The following is a 24,917-nucleotide window of genomic DNA, read 5'->3' as shown; positions in this document are numbered from 1 at the left end:
GATTCGAACTACGTTTTAAGTTTTGGCAGATGCTCGTCGGAGTGGACACGCCCACGATCGCCACCAGGTGCAGCAACACTCAAAGGTCATCACATCTCAATGTGCAAATTTAAATTTATTTTTTTCCCGCAAGGCTGCCCGTGTGTATTGCGGGAGCCAATGCCACCAGGACGAAGAAAAACAAACCACCACACTTTTCCGGCGGCGGATTTTCCCGTAAGGACGCGGGCGGCGCTCGCGATGACGCTCCTCCTAATTTCCCCAACGGCGTCCCTTTTGTCCGCGCTTTCCCCTGTTGGCCCTGCTGGGAGGCGTTTCCTCTGATTGCCACGCCACTGAAAGGCATTATTTTTGCAAAGTTGGTTTGGGAACGCCGGCCGCATTGGCACGTCGTTTCTTTCTCGCGAATAGCCCATTATTTTGCGCTCCGTGCCGACTGGGAGAGGGAGAGAGAGAGAGGAGAGAGAGAGAGAGAGAGAGAGAGAGAGAGAGAGAGAGAGAGAGAGAGAGAGAGAGAGAGAGAGAGAGAGAGAGCGTCGAGTGTATGGTCTTTCGGTCCGGTGGCCTGACTCTGTTTTCCCCCAATAACCTATCGAAAGGAAAGCGGAAAAGTTTTGGAAAAACTTGACGTCGTCGGCTGCTGGCTGCTTTTGACGCGACCGGGAATCGACGATTTTAATGGAAGTGACACGGCAAGAGGTCTCCCCGGGGGCCGGCCGGCCAGCACGCCCCCACGCCCCCCGGGCATCCCCTCTGGGGGCCCCGCGTCGCGTCGCGTCGCCTCGTCGGGCGTTGTCAGCGACCGCGCGCATTAAGCGGCTCCGTCAGCGCCATCGGGTCTCCCCAACGTAATGGGACGGCCAAAAAAAAATCGCATAAAAAAGGCGGAAAAAAAACTTGGTCTTTTATTTTTCGGGGCCATTATAATTTTAAGGTAAGTTCTGATTTTTATCGCCACCTTGCCGCGGTGCGTCCCTGAAGACACTTAGCGGCCGTGGCGGACCTGGGGGGGAGCGAGAGAGGAGGGAGGAGGAGAGAGAGAGGAGAGAGAGGAGAGAGAGAGAAGAGAGAGAGAGCAGTGCGGTCGAGGTAGGGTAGGACCAGCTGCTCCCGGGGCCGGGGGGGGGTGGGGGGGGGAGGGGAGGGGAGGCCGGGACGCCAGAGGGAAGGCAGGCCTCGCCGCGACCCGGGGAGGTCAGCAGCCCGGCACCGCCACGGGGGCACCGGGTGTTGTGCATTCAACAGGTACGACCAATTCGCCTCCTGTTGAACTTGAGGCCGTGCTGCGGGCCCCGCGGCACCCCGCGGCTCCCCGCACGGCCCGGCCCGGCCCCCCCCCCCGCCCCGCCCAGCATCGCCCCGCCCCGCACCGCCGCGCACCGCCGCGGCAATATCCATGATTGCCGGCAGTGCGCGTTGACGCTTCCGGCCTCCGCGGCGGCCTCCACGGCGGCGGCAGAGCGACGCATGGCAGTATGTCCACGTCCACGGCGCCGAGCAAATGGACGCCGGCACGCGCCTCACGTGTGTGTGTGTGTGTGCGTGAACTAGGTGTAACGCCTGAGGGGCAGGCGGTGTGCCTGTGTCGGCACTGGAATCGGAATAACTGTGCCGAAAGCTGAGAGCCCCGCGACCGCGACACCGAGAGCCCCGGGGGCGTCTGGCTGGGGCGATTGAAGGCCGTCGCCAAACACGACGACGCACCAAAGCAGAGATGGAAGTGGGTCCGTTGGGGTACCAATCGGAGCGCGGGCTCAAATTGGCCCCCGTGGGCCTGGGCTGCGTTTGTACAAGTCGAAGGAAACACGAGCCACCAGTGTGCTCGCGGAGGACGTGACACACCGCACCGCTCCGCTGGGCTGCGGCAGTGGCGTGCCAACCCGGCCCGCAGTGCCCGCACTAGCTCAGCCTCTTGCATGGCTCGGAGTCTCTTCTTCTCTCCTTTCTTTGACATAGGTGCAGCCTATTGGCACGTGTTGACGCTTCGTAGTGTGTGCGCACGGTGCGCGCGGAGTGTGCCGGCCTCGCGGACACATCCTCCTCGGAGTGCTCGGAGCCTGGACGAGGTGCTGGCGAAAAACAGAGCCGCCGCGCAAGAGTATCGAGTTCTCTGTTGTGAGTTCCCTGACGGCTGGCTTGGCTTGCGCGGGGTAGCCCAAACTAGGCTGCGGAAAACAATGCCTCAGCTGCGCTGTGTTACACTGTGCTGCCGGACAGGTGCACCTCTGCGAGGGTGCGTAGGGTATCGCGTCTCGCGTACGGCGCGGGCCTCGTGCACTGCACGACCGCCAGCACTAGCATTTCAAATTTTCAACAAAAACTTGTGAAATTTGTTAAATTTTTACCCTTTTTTTCTAGGAAACTGTTGGTACGGCGGGGGGGCGCAACGGTCGTCTGTTTCTTACGTACAAATTGGAATTGCAGGACCGAGACCACCACTCCTAGATAAGGAGGGTGATGTCGATATCGCGCGGGAGGGGGGGGGGGCAACAAGGACACGCGAATGGCGCGAGTCAACATCACTTTTCATCCATGGCCGGCCGTTCGAAAGCTTGCTAAATAACACTCCCGAGCCGTCTGCACCGCCGGGCCGTGCCTCCGCCCCGCCCCACCCCACCCCGCCCCGCCCCGCCCCGCCCCGCCCCGCCGCGCATGCCTCCCGCCTCAGCTGTTTCAAAGTTTGGGGATCCCTGCCTGTCGAAGTGGCTCGGTGGCTCCGGGTGAAGGGGCTGGCTGGCTGGCTGGCTGGCTGGCTGGCTGGCTGGCTGGCTGGCTGCGGGCGGGGCGGCCAAACCCCGGTATCGCCGTCCGCCGGGCGACACGGATACCGCGCTTCCGACGACGCCGCGCCGAGTTGCAGCCGTTTTAATCGGACGCCGTCCGACCGTCTGATCCTGAGTCATCAAAAAGGGGACCGAAGGGGACCGACCCCCGCAGCCCCGGACAGCCCCGACAGCCCCCGGCCACCCTTTTAGCCGGTAAAGCGATGAATGTACACAAGGTTGACGAAAGCGATATTCCTCCATGCCTTCGCTCTTCGCTCCGCCTCGCTCCGTCTCGCTGGCGAGGGTCGGCGGACAGACTGCCGAGCGGACAGACGGGCGGACTACGGACTGTCGGGGTGGCTTGACGCCGCTTGGCGCCCGCGGTCGGCGAGGTAGGCACTCCCGCCGCACTCCAAGCACTGCCTCACTGCCTACCTCTGGCCCTGGCCCGAGCCCCGTCCCACCCCCAGGCGCTTTGGGATTCATGATGCATCCGCAATGTCTGCCTGGCCGGTGGCGTCTGCCGTCTACCCGCGGCGAGGCCGTGGAGGCCGTGGTTCGGGTGGCCCTTTGACGCCACTGCGAGGAGACGGCTGCTCCGTTCTCTGGCGCCCTCCGCGCGTTGGTCCATGTCTTCGTCGTCCCAGTCCCTGAAGTCCTCGTCGTCCTGGCCGCCCCGGTCCTCATCCTCGTCCTCGTCGTCCTGGCCGCCCCGGTCCTCATCCTCGTCCTCGTCGTCCTGGCCGCCCCGGTCCTCATCCTCGTCCTCGTCGTCCTGGCCGCCCCGGTCCTCATCCTCGTCCTCGTCGTCCTGGCCGCCCCGGTCCTCATCCTCGTCCTCGTCGTCCTGGCCGCCCCGGTCCTCATCCTCGTCCTCGTCGTCCTGGCCGCCCCGGTCCTCATCCTCGTCCTCGTCGTCCTGGCCGCCCCGGTCCTCATCCTAATCCTCAGCCTAATCCTGATCCTCGCCCCCCGTCTTCCTCACCGCCTCCCTCCCCTCGCCGCCGTGCGGACCTACACTGGGATTTAAGGCGTCGAAATCTCGTCGTGAATTCACTGTTCCTTCCGGCTGTCAACGCGCGGCAGGAGCGCTCCGACCCTCCAGAGGCCCAGTAATAGCGTCATCATATGACAGCGAGAGCGCGCGCGCGTGTGTGTCTGCTGCGTGTGTGTGCGAGTGTGAGGAGGGACACACCGACGTGCATAATGTTGCCTGTCATATTCACACTGGTTGCCACCGACTTCGTTTCCCGCAGGATGTTCCCGCAGGATGTTCCCGCAGGATGTTCCCGCAGGATGTTCCTGCAGGATGTTCTAGGTGGATTTTCTCACTGCATGTTCCCGCAGGATTTTGCCTCAGGATGTTCGCGGAGGATGTTCCCATAGGACGTATTTTCAGGATGTTCTCGCAAGATTTCTTTCCTGGATGTTCCCACAGGATTTCCCCGAAGGATGTTCCCGCAGGATGTGGCGGTCCTGCCCCCATCGCCGTCCTGGAGTCCGCGGCGTCCGCGGCGTCCGCGGTCGGCAAGTCCCGACACCCTCACCTTGTTAGTCTCCCCGCGCGCCGAGTGGCTGGCCGCCTTGCCGACGGCGTGGACGGTGTCGACGGCGACGACGACGACGAGGGCGTCGAGCAGTTGGTGGCACTCACTCACGGACACGCGCGCCACGACACGGGCACGGTGGGCACGGCGGGCACGGCCTCGGGCGGCACGACGAGGAGCCGAGCGGGACGGCGAGAGGCGAACTGAAGCGGCCACACCGCCACGCTGTGCTACGCGCCGCCACGCGCCGCCACGCCGCGCCACGACCCGCCACGCCGGAGCGAGGGAAGGGGCCCAACCGTGATTCAGGGAACGGAGCGGAGCGGAGCGAGCGGAGCGGACTCGGCGCGCTAGCGCGGTTTGGCGTGTCCGTGCGCCGTGGGCCCCACGGGGAGGGGGCGCTGGAGGGGCGCTGGAGGGGCGCTGGAGGGGCGGCCCCAGCTCGGCGGGGGGCTTGCGCAGTGGCTGGAGGCTCGCTGGAGGCCCGCTGGAGGCTCACTGGAGGCTGGGGCGGCGGGGGCATGATGAACCCGTGCTATGCTGGAACTGATGGAGCCGTGATGGAGTCATTCTAGGGACCAGATCACTGCGAAAACGATGTCGGCCCGCCTGCCCCCGTCGCCTGCCGCCCGTCGCCCGCCTCGGGCCGCGCACTGTGAAGCGCGCCAAGCTGGCGAAGATGGCCGAGATGACGAAGATGGCGGGGGCACTGTGAAGGCACTGCGAAGGCGACGCGGCGCTGAGCACGTTGAGGGATTGCTGGAGCGTGGCTGGGGCGCCGGGACGCTGTTGTGGCGGCCCGGCCGGGCCCGGCGGCATGGAGCGGCTTGCCCAAACTTTGATGTTGTCACTTCCTGGAGCATTGGCGGGGCGTTCTGGAGCGTTACTGGAACGGTGCTGGAGCGTGCTGGAGCGTGCTGGAGCGTGTTCCTGCAGCGACGCGTTGGCGCGTTCCGGCTGCAGCCGCCGAGTCGCGAGCTGGAATGGAACACAGCACTGGAAACAAAGGTGCGGTGGGGCGGGTGTTACACCCCGTCTCTCTCTCTCGCTCTCTTTCCGGCTCACCGGGCCGCACACAAACATATACAATGCAATCGCCTAGGCGAAGAACCCGCCAAAAAATTGGCGCAGGCCTCCTCTGTCTGGCGGACTGATTTGAACGGCGACGACGCCTTTTTGCGCGGCGTCTTTGCGGTCTTCAATTACCGACCGCACGCCCGTTTGAGCTTGACAGTGGGCCGGGCCCGGCGATTCGTTTTACGTTTCAATCAATACTCAATTCGGTATTCTCTGGAGGACTTCCTGCCGCGGTTCGTTGCCCCCGCCGCGCCGCCGCACCGCCGCCTCGCCGCGGCACAGCGCTCGCTCGCGCGGCTCGCACACCGATCCGCTTGGACTTCCCTTCGCCTCGCCGAGCCGCCGAGCCGCCGAGCCTCGCTGCGTCTCGCTTTGTGTCGGCGGCCCGGGCCTTGGTTGGGCCGGGCTAGCCTGCCGCGCCTAGCTAGCGTATGCGTAAGTGCGTAACGAGGAGGGTTCCAACGGTTCCAACGCCTCAACCCCGGCACGCACACGCACGCACACACACACCACACACACAACACACACACACACACACACACCAACACACACAGCGACGCCGCGCCCAACCATGCTGCGCGGACCGGCGCACTGTGAGTGTGTGTGTGTGTGATCGAGCGTTTAACCGACAGCCAATTAGATAACGCGCGTTGACGACGCGTCTCTAGGCGAGGAAAAAGGCGTGGGGAGAAGGGGGGGGGAGGTTGAGGCGGGGAGGGAAATCCCACTCCGACAACCACAGCCAGCATTTCGGCATAGTGCTTGGGGACCGTCCACCATCACGACACGACGAAAGTTCAAATTCCTTGGTCCTGTATACTATTCTTGTATTTCGTTGAGGTGCTCAAGGTTTTTTGGCATCCCTCCTCCTCGCATGATAAGGTTAAGAGGGAGGGGAGGGGGTCCAAATGCGCTTCACATGCCACCGTTGCGGGGCTCCGGGCCGGGACCTCAAGGGGCTCTCGGGGGCCCCGGGCTGAGCCGGCCGGAGCGGAAGCCTTGCGAAATTTGGTACTTAGGACTACCCGGCAGCGCGGTGCAAGGCTTCGTCCCGGCGCCCCTGCGCCCCCTCGTCTCAAAGGGGAGTACCACGTAGGTGCACTGGAACAGGCCCAGCGAGGAGCCGCACCTAACACAAACTTTCAAGCAGCGTCTTGTTGACGTGTTTTTCTGTCAATTTTTTACAATGCATGCCACTTCTTTGGGTGGGATGCGGATGCCTCCTGGCGGTTTGATGTCGGCGTGCGGCTAACCTAACCTAACTTCACCTAACCGACGCTGGGTCCTAGACCCTGGACCACCCTGGATCCTCGCACACCGCTAGCGCCACCTGTCGCCGCGCGGCCGTCGCGTGTCGAGTCGCACGGAGTATCGCCGCCGCGGAGTCTCTCGGCGCCGGGAGTAGCGCCGCCGCGCCCGGCTCCCACGCGCGGGGTATCTCCCTCGGGACGGATTGTTGGATTGCTGCTGCAGCGAGCAAGGACGCGCGAGCGTTGGCTGCTTTGTTGGGCAAGGTCAGGCAACGCCAGGCCATGCCAGGCGATGCTTCAAGGGCGGCGGCAAGCGCCTGGAAGGTAGGCAACAGGGTGGCATGGTTGTTGGCAGTGTGGCCTATCCTCCGGATGGCAGGCGCTACCGGGCGGTACCTCGCAAGACACGGCCCCGGATCTCTTGTCATTGTCGACTGGACGCAAGGGTAGGCAAATGAACAAATGGCATGTATGAATGGTTATTTATTACAAAAATAGCTCTTTGATAATTTCAGGTTCAACATTTCATAAAGTACTATTAACTTGTTACATGTTTCGTTGACAAAACAACTCTTAGTCAAAATCATAATTGCGTGAAAGCGTGTTCCACAGTACAATTTGGCGTGAATTTCTCATAAATAAAACGGATAGTTGATATTTTTCCTTTTATAAAGTCTGGAAATGGTTCAGAGTTTCCTGGCAGGAAGTTATGTTAGCACGACTGTATGGGGGACATATGCAAAGCATCGTTCTCGTTAAACAGTCTTACTTATTGGCAGTTTTTAGTTTTTTAAAAAATGACTTGGTTGATCATGTATTGTCAGAAACTATGTAGTTCATTTTCCCAGCCAGCAGGAATATCCAGCCCATTAAAGACGCAATGCTCCAAAAGTGGACATATGCGACAAAACTGTTTGTACCTGTCGGTACAGTATTCCCAGCAAACGATTCGTCTTCTAAGGTTTCCAGCACGGAAAGTGGCAACACATAAATTATAAAGGCGTTTTCTTACGGGACGGATCTAGGCTCTTGAAACTTCAAGGAAATCCGCACAAATATCACATTCTTGCGCATCACTCCCGGACAGCCCGACAGTGTAGACGCGACAATTGAGCACAATTTAGTTCTGGCAGTTGTTGCCGACAATTACAGCAGATAAAGGCAGAGGACGGTTTGTGCCAGTCCTAGGAGCTGCAAAGTCTCCTATCATGGGTGCCGACACCAACACAGACACACCAACACACGGAGTGACTCCGCGAGACACTTCCAGTGTCGTTGCTCCCCATCTTTTTTACAGTGCGGAGATCAGGAGTGGGGAAGTGACGTCATCCGGTCACACGGCGATGGTGAAGTGGTTGGCGGGCGCGCCGCCCATCCGCTTGGCCTTGGGCTTGACGGCCTTCTTGAGGCGGTGCATCGTGTCCATGTCGCACTCCGCCTCGCTGGAGGCGGCCTGCGCCGAGGGGTCCGAGAAGCCGCTCGGTGGGTCCAGGCGCGCGCCGAAGGGGAAGCGGCCGCCGACCACGTCCGCGCCGACGCCCAGGCCGAGCCCCCCCGAGGGCCGCCTGTCAAAACAGAGGAAGCGGAGGCAGTCAACACGGAGGCTGGGAAAACGAAATCAACGGCAGAGGGGCGAGTCCGTAGCGGCGCGCAGTGGGCCAGAAGACCGGTGCGCACTTTCGGACCTTCCGGCTTAAGAGCCACCGTGACTTTTCGATCACGTTTCCCGGTGTGCCGCAGGGTGGTGCTCTTACTTGGTTTACCTGCCGTGGTGCTGGGCGTGCTGGGCGTGCTGGGACTGCGGCGGCCGGTCGCGGTGCCTGCCCGGCGTCACGGGGTGGTGCTGGAGGTGCTGCAGGTGGTGGCGGCCCCGCCGCTCCGGCACTGGCGACTGCTCTGGCGACGTGCTGGACTCCGCGCCCTGCGCCGCGCTGCCGCCGTACAGCAGGGCTGCAAGCAAACCAAAATGAAAATCCTCAAGTTTAATTTTGTTAAAAATGAAATAAATTTGATGGTTGACAAGAAACTCACTCTGCATCGGTATTCGATCCGCCCTGCAGGGGCCGATGTCCGACCACTGGTCCGCCGAGTACTCCCCGGTGCTGTCGGAGCGCGCGCTCTTGCCGCCCTTCATGTTGACCCTCATCTTGGCCAGGTCGTCCTTGGGGTTGCCCTGCGCAGCAAGCATCGGTCACAGCACTGCGAGAGAGACAGAGACACGACGGCGTCGACCACACTCACGCTCTTGAGCTGCAGGGTCTCCATGGCGGCGACGCGCTGCTCGTGGTACAGGTGGCTGCCCACGTGGCTGGCGGCGTGGCTCGGCACGTGGGACGCCACGTGGAAGGTGGCGTAGGGCGAGATGTCCTCGGCGTACTCCGGGATGCGCTCCTGCAGGGGCTGGCCCAGGCCCTTCTGCACCGCGGCGTAGAACTGCTCGCGCTGCGCCAGGTTGTGCTTGTTGTCCAGCGCCATGGTGCCGTCGCCGGGCGCGCGGCCTCGCCCGCTGCCGTCCACGCGGCCGCCGTCCTGGCGCCGCCGCGACGTGCCTGCAGCAGAACGCGAGGGTGCAGTGGACCGCCAGCGCCACGCCAAGAGCACCAACTCAAGTCGGACTTACGTCTGCGCAGGCAGACGACAAACAGCACGAGCGAGACGCAGCCGGCCAGGCACAGCGAGATGACGTACAGCAGGTACATAGTCTGCGTCATGTACAGCATGACGCCCGAGTCCTCGGCGCCGCGCACCGAGTCCGGGCCGTGCGCGCCGCCCAGCCCCGGGGCCGCGTCGGCCGCGTCGCCCGCCGCGGGGGGCGCGTACACCTCGTAGTCCGCCTGGGTGGCGCCGGCCTCGCTCTGCGCCACCACGCGCACCTGGTACGTGGAGCCGGGCCACAGCCCCGACAGCGTGAACGTCTCGGGCGGCAGCACGTTGCTGGCCGCCGTGGTCCAGTCCTCGCGGCCCTTCTCGCGGTACTGGATGCTGAACCCGAAGATGGGGCAGTTGTTCTCGGCCCAGGTGCCCAGGCGCAGCCCCACGCCGTTCACGTTGGTCTCGATGAACTCGTGCGGCGGCGACTGCGAGGGCGGGCTGCCCGACGTGCGGGCTACCAGTGGCGTGGACGCGGGCCCGGACCCCACCGCGTTCACCGCCATCACCTGCAGCTGGTACTGCGAGCCGCAGTCCAGCCCCTCCAGCCGGTAGGTGGTGGCGTCGGCGCCCAGCGGCCGCTCCTCCCACTCGCCGTCCTCGCGACGGAAGTTGAGCAGGTAGCCGCGGATGGCCGAGCCGCCCGTGTCCGACACGGACCACTGCAGCTGCACCGACGAGGACGACGTCGACGACACCCGGACCGACGGCGCGCCCGGGGCCACTGCAAGCACGGGGGACTGTCAAAGAAACCCACACAAACAGCAGCAACTCGACGGCAACTGAACCCAACTCACCTTGCACCTGCACCTGGTGGACGATCTGGTCCGAGCCGTTGGCGTTGGTCGCGGTGCACGTGTAGTTGGCCGAGTGCTGGCGCTGCGCGTCCGAGATGCGCAGCGTGCCGTCGGCCGCCACGGACACCGAGTCCCCGACGGCGGGGGCGCCGTCCGTGCGCGCCCACGCCCTCCGCGGCGTCGGCACGCCCACCACCACGCAGGGCAGCGACACGGCGCCGCGCCGCCGCACCGACACCCTCTGGCCGAAGGACACCACGGCGGCGGGCACTGGGAAACCAAGGTGATGTCGCGGGTTCAAATCCACCACACTGTCAAGCTTCCGGGGCGGGTTTCAGCGGGAACTCACCAGACGGCGACACGCTGGCGTAGGCCACGGATGTGCTGTGGCCCTCGCCGACGCGCGTGGACGCCGTGGCCCAGAACTCGTAGGCGACGCCCTTCTTGAGGTTGGTGGCCTCGTAGGACGTGGCGGAGGCCGGCAGGCGGTGCTTGGCCGAGTCCTGCTCGCGGCCGCCCGGCGCGTCCAGCGTGCGCCGGTACACCGTGTAGCCCGTGAGGCGGCCGTGGGGGCGCGTGGGCGGCAGCCAGGACACGACCAGTGAGGACGCCGAGCTGGCCACCACCTTGATGTCGGCCGGCGCGTCCGGCACTGCAAGACAATCGAGGAGTCAGTCACAGTCCGGGAAACTCACTCAGTTACTTCAGCGAGCTGCGTTGTTGCAGGTTCATTTACCGTCCTCCTCCGTGACGCAGTGGATGGGCTTGGAGCGCACGCCGTCGCCCGCCCTGGTGAAGGCCCAAACCCTGACGCTGTAGTTGGCGAAGCGCTGCAGGCCGTGCAGCTCGGCGCGGCTGTCGGCCACCACCTTGGTGTCCGCCTCCACGGCCCCGGGCGGCCACTCCTCGACGTTCTCGTAGTACACGCGGTAGCCCTGGAGCACGCCGTGCTGCTGCAGCAGGGGCGGCGGCTGCCACTCCACGAGGAGGCTCTGCGGGGCGCGGGACTCACAGCGCACGTCCTGGGGCGGCGCTCCGGGCGCTGCGAGAACATAAAGCACACCGTGTATCACCCTGGCTTCAAGTAGCAATCACTTTACACCCGTTGTTTTGCTCACCGTCTTCCAGTGTCTGCGCCACCTCCTCCTCCGACATGGGCCCCGGGCCCTTCTCGTTGAAGGCCTGCACCACGACGCCGTACTTGCGGTACTTCTTGAGGCCGGTGAGGGTGGCCGACCCGGAGCCGTCGGGGCGCGCGGTGACCGTCGAGAAGTTGTGGCCCTGGCCGCCGGGCCGGCCCAGGCCGTGCTCGCGGTAGCCCACGTAGTAGCCCAGGATCTCGCCGTGCCAGGTCTGCACGGGCGGGGCGCTCCAGGACACGGCGAGGGCGTCCGAGGCCGTGGCCACGACGGACAGCCCCTTGGGCTCGCCGGCGGGGGCCTCGCTGTCCGTGCGGACCGTGACGGCGTCGCTGGGCTCGCCGGCGCCGAGCTCGTTCTCCGCCACCACGCGGAAGCGGTACACCGTGGCGGGGGTCAGGTCGGAGACGACGGCGCGCTGCTCGGCCACGGCGGGCCGCGACCGCCAGGGCTCCGCCTGCTCGCCGCCGGCCGCCTTGAGCTGCCACTGCACCGAGTACTGCAGCGCCGGGCTGTACGACGTGGCGCCGCGGTCGTCCTGGGGCGCCAGCCAGGTGAGCTTCACCTGCCTGCTGGCCGCCTCCAGCACGCGCACGTCCTGCGGCCGGCCCGGCGCGTCTGGAACACAAATTACGTGCTCAGCAACCGACAGTTTACCCCTGTTGGACTCGCAAGTCGGAGTTCGCCGCGCGTACCTTGGACCTGCAGGTGCACGACGCGCTCCGCGCGCCCGAAAGGGTTGGTGGCGACGCAGAGGAAGGCGCCGCTGTCCGTCTTGGCGGTGGACGCGATGTGCAGCTCGGACAGGAAGCCGGCCTTGACCTCGTGGTCCTTGACCTCGTAGCGCGGGTTGGCGTGCACGTCCCTGCCGTCGCCGCGGCCGTCGCGCTGCCACGTCACCGTCATGGGGCCGTCGCCCAGCACCTGGCAGGACAGCGTCTGCGGGGCGCCGCGCCGCACCGACACCTGCGCGGACTTGACCTCGAACTCGGGCGGGACTGGAACGAGAGCAAATGGTCAGCGAGCGTGCGCGCCGCAGCACTGGTGGTGGGACCAACACCCACGACACTCACTGTGCACTTTGAGGTTGACGACGGCCGACACCCCCGCGCCGATGCCGTTGTTGGCCTCGCACATGTACATGCCCTGCAGGTCGGGCAGGGCCTGCCGCATCAGCATGGTGCCGTTGGGGAAGACCTGCACGCCGCGGTGCCGCCCCGTGGCCGTCAGGTCCTGGTACTCGCTGGGCTGGGTGCCTGCGGCAGCACCACTGGCTAGAGCGCGCTCGCGGCCAACAACAACAACAACAAGAGTAACAAGGGGCCTCACCGATGATCTTCCTCCAGGTGACGACGGGCTGGGGGAAGCCGTCGGCGCGGCAGTGGAAGGCGACGGGCTGGTCCCGCGTCACGTTCTGGTCGCGCGGCTCGGCGGCCCAGCGCGGCGGCACTGTAAAAGCACGGCAGTGCATCACGCGGCGAAGCGGCATGGCGGCCGTCACGTAGCGAAAACCGCGCCAGCAATTTAAAAAAAAAATGAAAGAGGAATTTATTTATTAATGCTTTGTCAAAAGAATTTTTTTAAATTTATTACGACGTTGTGACTTTGTAACGCTTGGGAATTTCGCTCCGTGACGGTGGGACAAGCCGTTGTAAACACAGCATAAACCCTCTCGAGACACATGCACAGTGCGAGTTAAGACTCAAGTTAAGGTGCCATCACACACATACACACACAAACAAACAAGGTGAAAAAAGGTGGCTGAGGCTCATTTCCGAAAATTCCTTTTTGCTCGGTGGATCTCCGTTTAGACGAAATCGCGCTGCGGAAAATGAGCCTACGTTCAGCGCCCTCAGAAAACAACAAAAAAAAGATCGAAAGGGAAACAAATACATAATTGGTGTACATTTTCCGTAAATTTTTGCAATTTTCTTCATATTTTTTTGTGAAATTTTTTAATAACTTTTGTAACTGGTAATTTTCGTGAACACCAAGGCGTAGTTGTTTCCCCTTCGAAAAAGATGCATCAACAACAACGGTGCAGGATTTGCAGTCCTCGGCAGAGAACAGAGAAACACAGAGAGTCTCCCAGGGGGCCAGTCCCTGAGCGGGCACACGCCCGAGCACACGCCTCGGGACCTTAGGACGCAGACACACGTTTAATTTTGAAGAGGTCTTCCTTATTCAGAGTGAGCCCTAAGCCCGCCCCGCAAAGGCATTCAAGAGACTGGCCCCGTGCTCGTACCGACGGCAACACATTAGTGGGTGCAGAATAGAAGAGGATTATTAATCAGTGATCCGCTAAACTACCAGGTGCACCTCACAGAAGCGACGTGACCGGAGAGCGGGACTCCGGCTCAGAAAGCTGTTGGAAGCAAGTTTGTGCCGAAAGCCGCAAACTTGATTTTCTCCCTGTAAGGGGTCGGCCCTAAACCACGCCCACGACTTGCGATTTGTTTTTCTTAGCCGCGGCTTATCAAGGGCGCAAGTAGTGAAGGTGGTTAAGGACCGGCCCCGAAGCGCATTCACTCAGACATGCAGGCACCCACCAGGGACCTGAGACCTGCCGAAGTCTCACATTAGCGGCCATTGCATCTCGTGGGCGGCGAAGGTTGTGGGCGTCGGCATGAGAAGAACTAAAGGAAAACTGCACAACGCCGGTAACAGCCCTCTCCCTCACGAGATAAAGCCGGGCAAAATGTGGGAGTTCGGGAACGTTACCGGCCCCTGGTGGTTGGTGCGGTAGACGGCGAGGTGCAGAGAGAGACGGTGCGGAGAGGAGGTGGTACAGAGAGGTGGGGTGCGGTGGACAACATCCAAAAACGACACGAAAACGAAAACGGTGCGCAAGAGACAAATAATATCCGAGACAAGACGTGGTTGGTGCTGTGGTGCTGTGAGAGCGGTGCCGGTGCTGACGACGGTGCTTCGCGATCGCTGTGCGGCAGGGGCCGGGACAAGGAGCAGTTGACATTTTTTTGTTCGGAGGTTTCTAAATGAGTCAAACTTTCGGTAGGAGAGATGCTCTTGGCAGAGAAACACTCTTAACCGGGTAAAAAAAATGGGAATGTTGATCCTTGCCCCGACCCAGCCCCGCCGTGCCCTCCCCTCCAGGTCCTGCAAACAGAGGCGTCATCGTCTACTACGTTACCGCTGACCACGAGGTTGGCGGTCATGAGCGTGGTCTTGGCCGCGTTGGCCGCCGCGCACGTGTAGTTGCCGGCGTGGTCGCGGGCCACGCGGGGGATCACCAGCGTGGTGGAGTACGTGTCCTGCGTGACGTTGAGCCCCAGCGCGGACGAGGGGGACACCTCGTCGACGGGCAGCCCGTCCTTGAGCCAGCGCAGCGTGAGGGGCAGGTCGCCCGCCTGAATGGCACACTGCACCTGCGTCCTGGCGCCCTCTATAAGCTCGCCGAAGGCAAAGGGGCCGATGCGCGGAGGCACTGGAACACCAAGGACGGCCTCAGGACTGTGTCCGCCGCACTGTAGGACACCAGGACACCAACGCCGCCACCACCGCCGCTGCCGCCGCGCCTGCAAACGCTGCGGAGGCAACACAAAACCCTGGGCGGGGATCGAACCCGCGACCTGAGGCCGAGGCCGTGGCCGTGGCAGTACCGTTGACGATGAGCTCGGACGCGTGGTCGACCCTGGCCGCGGCGTTGCTGGCCGAGCAGATGTACGTGCCGGCGTGCTCCGGCCGCAGCGATTCGATGCTCAGCGAGGACACGTGCTCGCCCATGGGCCGCACCTCCACGTCCTGGGGCAGCGCGTCGACGCCGCCCTGGGGGCCGCGGGGGCCTTGGGGGCCGCCGAGGCCCTCCATGCGCCACTCCAGCCGCAGCGGTAGGTCGCCCTTGCTGACGAAGCACTGGACGCCGGCGCGCTCGCCGACGTGGAGGTCGGTTTGGAACGCGAACGGGGTGATTTTGGGCGGGACTGCAACACAGCGAGGAGGTGACGGAGGGGCAAGGGGGAGCCAGTGCATCCCCTCCCCAACCCATTCGCGGACCCATTCACGGATAACGAAGCCCGAAAAGCGTCATCGGCCCGCGGCGCTCTTGTTGCACTCTTGTTGCACTCTTGTTACACTCTTGTTGCGCCGTTACACGACGCGGCATTACCATAACCAGGGGAGCAGTAAAAGAATCTGCGTGGAAGCGCCTGGCGAGGCGGCGAGGCGGCCAAGCAGCGGCCGTCACCAGGGGGTCGTGAAAACGGCAACACCATCACGGCCTCCCCCGGCCTCCCTCGCTCCTATCAGCGCCTACTATGTCTGGCCCCCGCCACCACCACCCGGCGAAGCAAGTGCGCCCACTGAAATAAAAAAAAAAGCCAAGCCAAAGCGACTCTGATTTGGCTCGTTTCCTTCATATCGTTTTGACTAAGAGAGTGCCCTGCTTGTATTCAATCCCAATGGCCAAAGCCCCCAAAAACCTTGACCAAACTTCATTTCAACCCCGAGCGGCGCTGAACATCAGCCACAGCTCGGCACGGCTAGTACCAAAGTACCAACACCGGCCACCTCGCTCGGGTCTATATATTTTGTTTCATACACAATTTTAATTACTATCTTTGGAATGAGCCCGCATACTACCCCGTATAAGGAAACCAAACGAGTATTAACCGAGAAATTTGAAAGGGAAAAGAAAAAATTTGAACTCTACACCCCCTCCCCAGTCTTAATGGGGAGGCCTCCTGCTTTACTTCGGTGTTCGGGATGGGAACCGGTGCTATCAGGTACCTGGGGTTAATCCCGTCAGCGACCCAAGCGTTCGCCGGGGGACCCAGTAGGACCCCAAAGCTCAGGCAGCTGGGTGAGAGCACCCAGTACGAAGCTCTTAGAGGGGCGGGACGTAGAGTGAGACGACAGAGAGACAGAGAGAGACTCAGACAGAGAAGAGGTTTGGTGGGAGCTTCTTGTTTTCGTAGGGTTGGTTGTGTACCCCATGGTACCCCCACTGTCCGGCGCTCCCGTACCGAACATACAGCGTTTTAGGCCAGCTTCAAAGGACTTATCATCGCCTCCCCGACGAGTCAAGGAGGCACCACCCGCAACCACACACCGGGTGGTCTGGATTGATGGATCAAATACTCCATCGCTCCAGTGCCGAGGCCAACCCGCCGAAGCGGATTGCTTTTTAGACACCCACAGCGGAGTGGCCAGGTGAATGTGACTCTGACCACTACGCTATCACGCTTGTACGTCTGGCAGCGTGTTGGACGACGGGTTTGAGTTGCACTGGGAGGAAGGCGGTCGAAAAATGTAATGAAATGACGGGATTCGATCCCCGGACCCCGCCACCGGGATCACACGACTGTACGCTCTCGGCCACCACGGCCCATGATGAGGAGACCGGCGTGAGGTGGGTTCTTGACGCAACAGGACTCGACCGACCCGGTCAAAATTTCGCAAGAAGTTGGGGGAGTCGAACCGCCGACCCTAGCATTGGAAACCGACGCCTCTACTCCCTGGACCACCACGTCCTATGCACGGAGTGGGCTCGCGTTCGCGGGTTTCAACCGCACTGGGTGAGGCAGTAAAATTCCTCGAACCACCACCCTTAGGATAGTAAGTCGAAAAAACTTTTGTGACGCTGGTATTCGAACGCCCGCCTGCGGTAACTCGATCCCACGTCTCTAACCTCTCGGCTATCACAGCAGTTGTGAAACGCTATGGATCATCTGCTTTCATTAACGTTGGTTGAATGAGATTTTTTTTCTTTTTTTACGTGGCGGTGCCGAGCTTGGAAATTCGCAGCGGTGCGCGCAGGAGGGCGACGCAGAGCGCAGAGCCGCGCCGTAGTAAATGCCTCGCCAAGGGCCCCATTTATGGTTCGAGTTATCGCCGTTTGATCCGCGTGGCACCGCCACGGCACCGCCAGGGCACCGCCACGGCGAAGCCGAAACGCCCCAATGTCGCGTCCGAAACGCCGTCGCCACGCGTCGCCACCGCGCCCACCGCCACCGTTCGCCCGTCCCGTTCGCCCCGCGACGTGGCCGACGTGCCGCGGTCGGCCGCTCCAGGTCGCCCGTCCCGGACGCCCCCCCCCCTCCCCTTCTTCCCTTCGTGCGTGCCCCGCGTACCACACGAGGAGCGTCCCCAAGCTGCACGCAGGCGCACGCGGGTTGCAGTGGCGCGGACCTCGTGCATAGTGCAGAAGGCGGGACAGCCCTTAAGCCCGGCGATTCCTCTTAAAAACCCCACATCATTTTTTAAAGAGTTTGCTAACGTGAAGTGCTGTAAAAGGAACGGTTAGACACACGGGCACATTCATTTTAAACCAGTATAGTGCACTTATTGTTTTCAAAAAGTCAAAACAAAAAGGGACAAAAACTTACTAACATTTTTGACTTTGTTTAATTTAAAAATGCTGAGTAGGAAGTTTCTTTTGAAAAAGTCAACTCACAAAGTAACAAAAATTCAAGATTGTTTTTGTCTTGAAAATGCTAAGTTGGAAGTTGCACTAAAGCACCAAAACGGCATTACGATTCTCAATAAAATTTTCCAAAAAATCCGTTTTTTTTTTTTTGCGGGACTATTTTTTTTTTAAAGACTGAGCTGTGCGGTGTGGGGGTTGTGGGCCTACCGATGACGGCGAGCGCCAGGTTCTGCGAGGACGTCCTGCTCTGCTTGTTGGAGGCGCTGCAGCGGTACAGGCCGCGGTCCGAGTCGCGCTGCACGTTCTCGAGGTGCAGCGTGCCGTTGGGGAACACGTGCTGCCGCCGGTTCATCGGCAGCGCCCGCCCGTCTACGGCAAGCAGGGCACGCGTCAAGACGACAACAACAACAACAACAATTGGTGGCACGCGTGTGCGCGGAGCCCGCCCGCACCTTTCTCCCAGGTGATGGACTCGATGGGGTACCCCGCCGCGGGGCAGGCGATGTACAGGGGCTCGCCGGCGACAGCCGAGATGTTGGGCATGGCGCGGACGTGTGGTGGACCTTAAAAAACCCAACAAAAACAAAAAAAAAGTTTAGGTCTTCACGTTCTGCTTTTAGATTTGTTGTTGTTTGTGCGCACTGACCGTAGACGCGCATGTCGGCCGAGTGGCGCGCGTCGCCCACGCGGTTGGTGGCGACACACTGGTAGATGCCGCCGTCCTCCACCTGCACGTTGCTGATGTTGACGTGGCTGATGACGTCGCCGTGCAGCGTCATGTACTGGCCGATGACGAAGCGCTCGCTCTGCGGCAGCGGGAAGCCGTCCAGGTTCCAGGAGATGTGCGGCGTGGGGTTGCCGGCCGCGATGCACTTGAGGGACACGTGGGGGCCGGGCGCCAGCGTCTGCCGGATGAACTTGTACAGCAGCTGGGGGCGGGCGGCTGCGGAGAAAGCACGTGCAAGTCAAGGACAATCAAGGACAAAGGGTGGGCCAAGGTCAGTGGACGCGTTTTGAGCCCCACAGTCGCTAAATGGTACTCGAACCGAGCGTGTGACCCCACCAATGGATTCCTCGTCCGGAGAGCAATCCATTGGTGGGGTCACACGTTCGATTCGAGTCCTATTTAGCGACGCTGGAGCTCAAAACCCGTCCGGGGTTTTGGCCGCCTCCACCGGTCGTCTGACCCACTGTGAGCGTACCGCCGAGCAGCAGCTGGGTGGCGGCCTGCGCCGAGTCGTCGTTGTCGGTGCGCGCCACGCACTGGTACATGCCGGCGTCCTCGCGCTGCACGTGCTCCAGCACCAGGGCGGCGTGCGTGGCGCCGGCCAGCAGGTGGCCGTCCTTGTACCAGGCGCGCGCCGGCTGGGCCTGGCCGCCCACGTTGCCGCCCGCCACGGCGCAGCGCAGCTCGGCGCGCGCGCCCACGTCCACCGTCACCTGCAAGCACCAAGCCTCAGTCAAAACCACAAAAAAAAGTAGGCGGCGTTGGGGAGTTGAACCCGAGACCAAAAATTAGCACTGCTGCTCTTAGTGCACTCGGCCACCGAGGTACCTGGTTGGCTGGCTGCAGCGCCACGGTGAGCGGCGCGGTGAGCTGCAGGGTGACGTCAACGCGCTCGCTGCCGGCCGTGTTGTTGAGCAGGCACACCCAGTGGCCGGCGTCGGCCTCCTCGGCGTGCTGGATCACCAGGACCTCGCCGGCCGCGAACACGCGCTCGTCGTGCGCGCCGAGGCCGCCGAGGCCGCCCAGGCCTAGCGCGGAGGCGGGCCGCAGCTGCTGCCTGTCCATGCGGAACCAGCTGCAACACAAAGTCGCACCACTGTAGGCCCTACAGTGTAGGTCCACAAGCCCGCCAGGCCAAGACTTGGGGCTTTCGCGCGCTTTCGCGTTTCACGCCATCCTGCTCGCGACCCTCACGACACGCCCGGCGCGGCTTGGCTGGCTTTGGACGGGGAGCGCCGGCGAAATCCGTCCCAGCCGACAAGGGGCACGCAAAAATGGAGCTAAGGGGATTTGAACCCGGGACCCCGGGACCCCCGCACCAGGGGGCGGATGTCGCGCGTTCGGCTCCGGGACAAAAGCAGACAAAACCCCGCCACGCGTCTCCGGCATCGCCGAGCGGGCCGGGATTACTGCAACACTGTGAGTGTGTGGAAGGGGAGGGGGAGCAAAAATACAGAGCCCTCTTAATTCATGGCTCCACTGCGCTCCGCTGCCGCGGCTTGGCTTCTGGCTTCTGCACACACAGCGGTACTTGAAAGGCACTGCCGTCGATTGGCGGCGTGGGCTCTGAAAACCGGCGGGGCGGGGCGGGGCGGGGCGGGGCGAGGCGGGGCGGGGCTGCGTCAGCGGCTCCGGCTCATTATGGCCCCTGATTGTGGGCATGGCACGGCGCGCGGGGAGGTAATCCCTGCGTGCTCCGCGAGGACCTTTTAAAAGGCATCCGGTGTCGTTGTCGTTCGCCGGCTGCAGGGATTATTGCACGGTGTAGTCGCACGGCCCCATGTAGTAGTACAAAACGAACACGCCTTTCCCTCCCTCTCACGCCGGGAACGCCGGCAGGGAACGCCTGCTTCACAGTGCGCCAGCTAGAGGGATTTTTCCCGCCGATTTCAAGCCGATGGGATTACCAATCACGGAGCTGTTGCAATCCGTCGAGCTGCGTAATCGTGCCGGGCGAAAGCCCTTCACTGCCCCCCCCCCCCCTGCTGCAGGCAAGCCGCCAACCCGACCACATGAAAGCGATGGCCCGGGGCGAGGCGAGGCGTTCCCTGGGCGTCTGGCGGCAGCAATAAGCGCGCCTTCTTCTGGGTGGCAGCCCCACAGTGGGCCAGATGACCGGCGGAGGCGGCCGAAACGCTAGACGCGTTGTGAGCTCCAGAGTCGCTAAACAGAGCTCGAACCGAACGTGTGACCCCACCAATGGATTCCTCGTGCGGAGAGCAATCCATTGATGGGGTCACACGTTCGGTTCGAGTCCCATTTAGCGACTCTGGAGCTCAAAACGCGTCAAGAGTTTTGGCCGCCTCCGCCGGTCGTCTGGCCCACTGTGAGCCCTGCCGTGCCGTGCCCTGCCCCGCAAGCCCTGCCGCTTCCCTCCGGCGCATGCTGTATGCACGCTGCAGCCTGGCACCCCCGGCACCGCAAGCACACCAGCAGGCTGGCCCCGAAGCACCGCCCCCTCGCTCCGTCTCCGTCGCTCCCACGGGGCGCGCCGTGGGGGTGCGAGAGAGACGGGGCGACGACCCTCCGGAACGGCTCGGCAGCAAGACATGGGCCTTGGGCAGGAAGCGCGCACACTCAGCACAAAGCAGGCACGGCCGTCCCCGGAAGAGGGGGGGGGGGAGGCGGTGCCCTGACCTAGCCTGACCCACTGACAGCGAAACCGAAGCCCAACAATCGGGCAACGGCCAAGGAAAGCCAGATGTGACGCACTCGGATTATCGGTTCTTTAAGTTCCGCCAAAAAAGCGTCGAGAAATGAGCAAGAGGGCCAATCCGGCAGTGTCGCGGCGGCGCCAGGCAGCGCGGCCCGATCAGTATGCCGACACACGGCGCGGCGCGGAGTGATATGACTGCCAATTAATTGCCTCCTTTGCATTGCAAAGTCCAGCCCTCTCTCTTCTTTTTCCTCCTGTTTATCTCGCTCCGCGCCACTGTTTGCAATCCGGCGGCAAACGAAACGGGCACAACACGGCGCGGCCGGGCGCGGCCCGCAACAGTGTGATGCGTAAACTATCGCCATTGGCGAGCCGTTCTGGCCGGAATTCACTTTGGTGGGGAAGTTTGTGCGGTTTGTGAGCTGAGCTCCCCGCCCCTCCTCCCCCTCCACTGCTAGGCCCTGGCCCGGCCTGCGCCACCCGACCGACCGGCGCGACTCTGCTCGAAAAGTTGGCGCCGTGCGGAATATGCTTTGGTGTCGTTGGCTTCCTGGCCGTGTCCAAGGACGGCCAGGCGGAGTTCCGTCGTCCGGGTCCACGGACCACTGGAGGCGGTCAAAATTCCGGACGCGTTTTGAGCTCCAGAGTCGCTAAATGGGACTCGAACCGAACGTGTGACCCCACCAATGGATTGCTCGTTCGGAGAGCAATCCATTGGTGGGGTCACACGTCCGGTTCGAGTCCTGTTTAGCGACTCTGGAGCTCTAAACGCGTGTTTTGGCCGCCTCCACCGGTCTCGGTGAGTGTCCTTACCTGGCGGTGGGCGGCGGGTGCCCCTCCGCGAAGCACGGCAGCACCACGGTCCTGTCCTTGCGGCCGTGCACGGTCACCGCCTTCTCCAGCGGCCGCGGCGGGATGCCGGCGCGGGCCTCTGCGACACGCAAGGACGTTCGGTTCCACACGTCGAACTTGACACATTGCAATTGTCGCTACCCGTCGCCTCCCTACCTGTCACGCTGAAGCGCGCCTTGCCCGCGCTCATGATGGTGGCGCCCGTCAGCCTGTTGACGGCGCGGCACTGGTAGCTGTGGTACTTGTCGGGCTCGTCCACGTCGCGCACCAGCAGCTCGCCCGTCACCAGCATGTGGTACTTGCCCTCTGGAGAGACAAACCAAACTTTCATTTAAAAAAAGAAAAAAAAAACCCAGCGGGGCCGATGGAAAAGGGGCCTGATCCTGCCGTGCCTCCCGGCCGGGCACAAAGTTCAATCCAACACAACTTTCCAGCAAGTTCCGATTTTTGTTGTTGTTGTTGTTGTTGTTGTTTCGTGCGCTCGCAAATAATCATTTCCGGGAAGGCTTTGAGCCGGACGGGCGCACGCGCGCCTGCCTGTCCGAGTGCGAGAGCGTGTGCATGAATACGTGTGTCAGTGTGTGTGTGTGTGTGTGTGTGTGTGTGTACATGCGTGTGAGGGTGAGTTGTGTGTGTCTCTGGCCCCGGCCGGCCCAGCCCCTTGTCAAAACGGAGGAACACGCCTCGGGCAGCTAGTTGAGAGGGAATAATCCGCATATGACGCAAACCCGAACAACATCGATGTACGGCCCGGCTGGCACAGCCCGGCACGGCCCGGCACGGCCGGGGTTTAAGGCAGCTTTGGCCGTTCCCTGCGCGGCTACGCCAGGCTACGCGCCCGCTGCCCCCCACCACACTGTCGGACCCTGCTCGTGCCTCCCTACATCCCAACTCCCGCAAAATGTTCGGTCTTAGGGCAGATCAATAATACACTCGGGTGCAAATAATGGGTGAATCTTAAGGATTCTCCGCAGAGAGCCAAGAGAAGTGACGTTTTTCGCTCTGGGCGGTCTTCTTTTCCCGCCAATTTTTAATTGGCGCGCGCGCGCAGCCGTGAGAGTCGTCCCCCTCATCGTCGACGGCCTCGGGGATGCAGTTCGTCGACGCGGTCCTGGCCGGCGTGGCGGCGCGGGCCGTAATGAACCTCCCCCGCGGCCTTCCTCCTCGCCCTCCTCGAGGTCGGCGTGGTCGCGGTCGCGGCGCCGCGGTCGCACTCGCGCACACAATGGCAGCCAGCGGCAGCCAGGGCCGTGGCCTCGGCCGTAGTTTGGAAGTGTTTGCGGCCGCGGCCCAGTCGCCGAATTTCCCTATCCAAGTCACCCCACCCGACGAACGCGAGGTGGCGGCGCTCCCTCCCTGCCTTGGTTTGCTATTCCCACCGCCGTTCTCTTGGCGCTTGCCGCTGCACTGCCGGCCCTTCGCTCCGTCTCTCTCGCTCCCGGTGCAGCCGCATGCGGCCGCCAGCTGGTGCATCGCCCTTCTCGCTTCATCTTCAAACGGGGGGCTCTGCTGGCTCTGCTGCACCAGACAGATAACGCCCCTCCTCGGTCCCTACGTCGGGCGCACTGTTTTTTGCCCCACCCTGCCAGTCTCTGTCTCTCTCCCTCTCGCTTTGTTTTCCGGGAAGCCCTCAGTGGGCCAAAAGATCGGCGGGGGCAGCCAAAATTCTAAACGCGTTTTGAGCTCCAGAGTCGCTAAATGGGCCTCGAACCGAGCGTGTGACCCCACCAATGGGTTCCTCGTTCGGAGAGCAATCCATTGGTGGGGTCACACGTCCAGTTCGAGTCCCATTTAGCGACTCTGGAGCTCAAAACGCGTCTGGAATTTTGGCCGCCTCCGCCGGTCTTCTGGCCCACTGTGCAGCCCTCCGCACGGCCGAACGGCCAGCCTGCGCCCCTTTCGCCTTCCACAGTGCAGGCACCAGCCGGGGGAAAAATTAACAAACTAACGACACGGAAAAAGAAAGCCTCGCAGTCCATAGAGTGCAGTCCGCCGCCATAAAAAAGTTTTCTTGCAATATTAATACCTGGTAGTACCGTTTAAAAGCCACTAAACGAGTGTAGCGGCGGAAGAGCCCGCGCCATCAATCCAGGCGGGCGGCCTGCCTGCCGGCCTGCCAGGTGGCGTGCAGGTGGACGCTCCTCGCGGCCATCTGTTCCAAGTCGGGGCGCGCGTGCATGGGGGGCGCGCGGTTAAACATTCATCCCGAGACCCGCCCCGCCCGCCCCGCCCCGCCCCGCCCCGCCCCGCCCCGCCCCGCCCCGCCCCGCCGCGGCCCGGCCCCTACTTCATACGCCGCGAGCCACGCCGTCCGTGGCCCCCGGACCCCCTCGGACGGGCAGTGAAAAATTTGGCAAGTAGTGATATAAATGGGCGGTCCGGGCGGGTCTCTGGTCCGAAGGAGTGGCCCGACATAAGGCTGCCTCCGCTGGGCCTCGACCCGCTTGGCCGCTAGCGGGGCTCCAGCCTCGGCCCCGACGGCCCCCCACAGCACGGGGCGCAGAGCGGGGCGCAGAGCGGGGCGCAGAGCGGGGCGACCTCTGCCGGACTTTGGGCCGATCCCCGCGCCCGTTGCGCCCCGTTGCGCCCCGCTGGGCCTGCTAACCGTATCAGGTGGTCGTGCCCGGCCTGCCAAGGGAGAGGCCAGCCCTAGGCCAGCCCTAGGCCAGCCCTAGGCCAGCCCGGCGCGGCCCCAGCCAGACCAGCTGCAGCCGGCAGGGCGTCACGTGACCGGCCGCACTGGGTCAGCAGCTGCAGCAGCCGCCCCAACAACCTACGCGAACCTCTCCCGCGCGGCACGGCGCTGTCATCGACGTAATGGAGACGGACGCTGAGGCGACGGAAATACACGTGTTGTTTTATGGAGACTGTGACTCGGACTGACCGGGTCTGGAACGAACGTGCACGCCGCGACAATGCTGGCAAAACTCTAGACAAGTTTTAAAAAATCTCATTCAACGAGCGTTAATGAAAGCAGATGATCCATAGCGTTTCACAACTGCTGTGATAGCCGAGAGGTTAGAGACGTGGGATCGAGTTACCGCAGGCGGGCGTTCGAATACCAGCGTCACAT

General features: G+C 62.6%; 2 protein-coding genes across 3 annotated transcripts in view; both read right to left on the bottom strand.

The window, feature by feature from the left end:
* LOC117651582 (excitatory amino acid transporter 3) overlaps positions 1-4,460 on the bottom strand; it is a 42,677-nt gene extending 38,217 nt beyond the window's left edge. Inside the window, exon 1 of one of the 2 annotated variants that reach the window (XM_034395721.1) lies at positions 4,313-4,460. The gene's annotated coding sequence lies outside the window, so the exon portion shown is untranslated. The remainder of the gene's footprint in view (positions 1-4,312) is intronic. The other variant, XM_034395720.1, reaches the window with a different exon arrangement.
* A 2,647-nt stretch (positions 4,461-7,107) lies between these two features.
* Positions 7,108-24,917, bottom strand: part of LOC117651969 (Down syndrome cell adhesion molecule-like protein Dscam2) — a 98,366-nt gene continuing 80,556 nt past the window's right edge. The window contains exons 4-25 of the mRNA XM_034396595.1: positions 22,001-22,150; positions 21,806-21,923; positions 19,165-19,411; positions 19,038-19,049; positions 18,812-18,953; positions 18,256-18,552; positions 18,062-18,172; positions 17,817-17,978; positions 14,845-15,165; positions 12,554-12,673; positions 12,298-12,480; positions 11,920-12,222; positions 11,204-11,842; positions 10,822-11,127; positions 10,435-10,737; positions 10,086-10,241; positions 9,460-10,012; positions 8,881-9,145; positions 8,671-8,812; positions 8,459-8,589; positions 8,317-8,324; positions 7,108-8,204 (exon numbers count right to left, since the gene is read on the bottom strand). Of these exons, the coding sequence (XP_034252486.1) occupies positions 7,973-8,204; positions 8,317-8,324; positions 8,459-8,589; positions 8,671-8,812; positions 8,881-9,145; positions 9,460-10,012; positions 10,086-10,241; positions 10,435-10,737; positions 10,822-11,127; positions 11,204-11,842; positions 11,920-12,222; positions 12,298-12,480; positions 12,554-12,673; positions 14,845-15,165; positions 17,817-17,978; positions 18,062-18,172; positions 18,256-18,552; positions 18,812-18,953; positions 19,038-19,049; positions 19,165-19,411; positions 21,806-21,923; positions 22,001-22,150 (4,901 nt within the window). The 3' untranslated portion in view covers positions 7,108-7,972. The remainder of the gene's footprint in view (positions 8,205-8,316; positions 8,325-8,458; positions 8,590-8,670; positions 8,813-8,880; positions 9,146-9,459; positions 10,013-10,085; positions 10,242-10,434; positions 10,738-10,821; positions 11,128-11,203; positions 11,843-11,919; positions 12,223-12,297; positions 12,481-12,553; positions 12,674-14,844; positions 15,166-17,816; positions 17,979-18,061; positions 18,173-18,255; positions 18,553-18,811; positions 18,954-19,037; positions 19,050-19,164; positions 19,412-21,805; positions 21,924-22,000; positions 22,151-24,917) is intronic.

This window comes from Thrips palmi, unplaced genomic scaffold (assembly GCF_012932325.1).
Source record: "Thrips palmi isolate BJ-2018 unplaced genomic scaffold, TpBJ-2018v1 HiC_scaffold_6, whole genome shotgun sequence".
NCBI lineage: Eukaryota > Metazoa > Arthropoda > Insecta > Thysanoptera > Thripidae > Thrips > Thrips palmi.
This window is presented reverse-complemented; position numbering and strand designations above follow the sequence as displayed.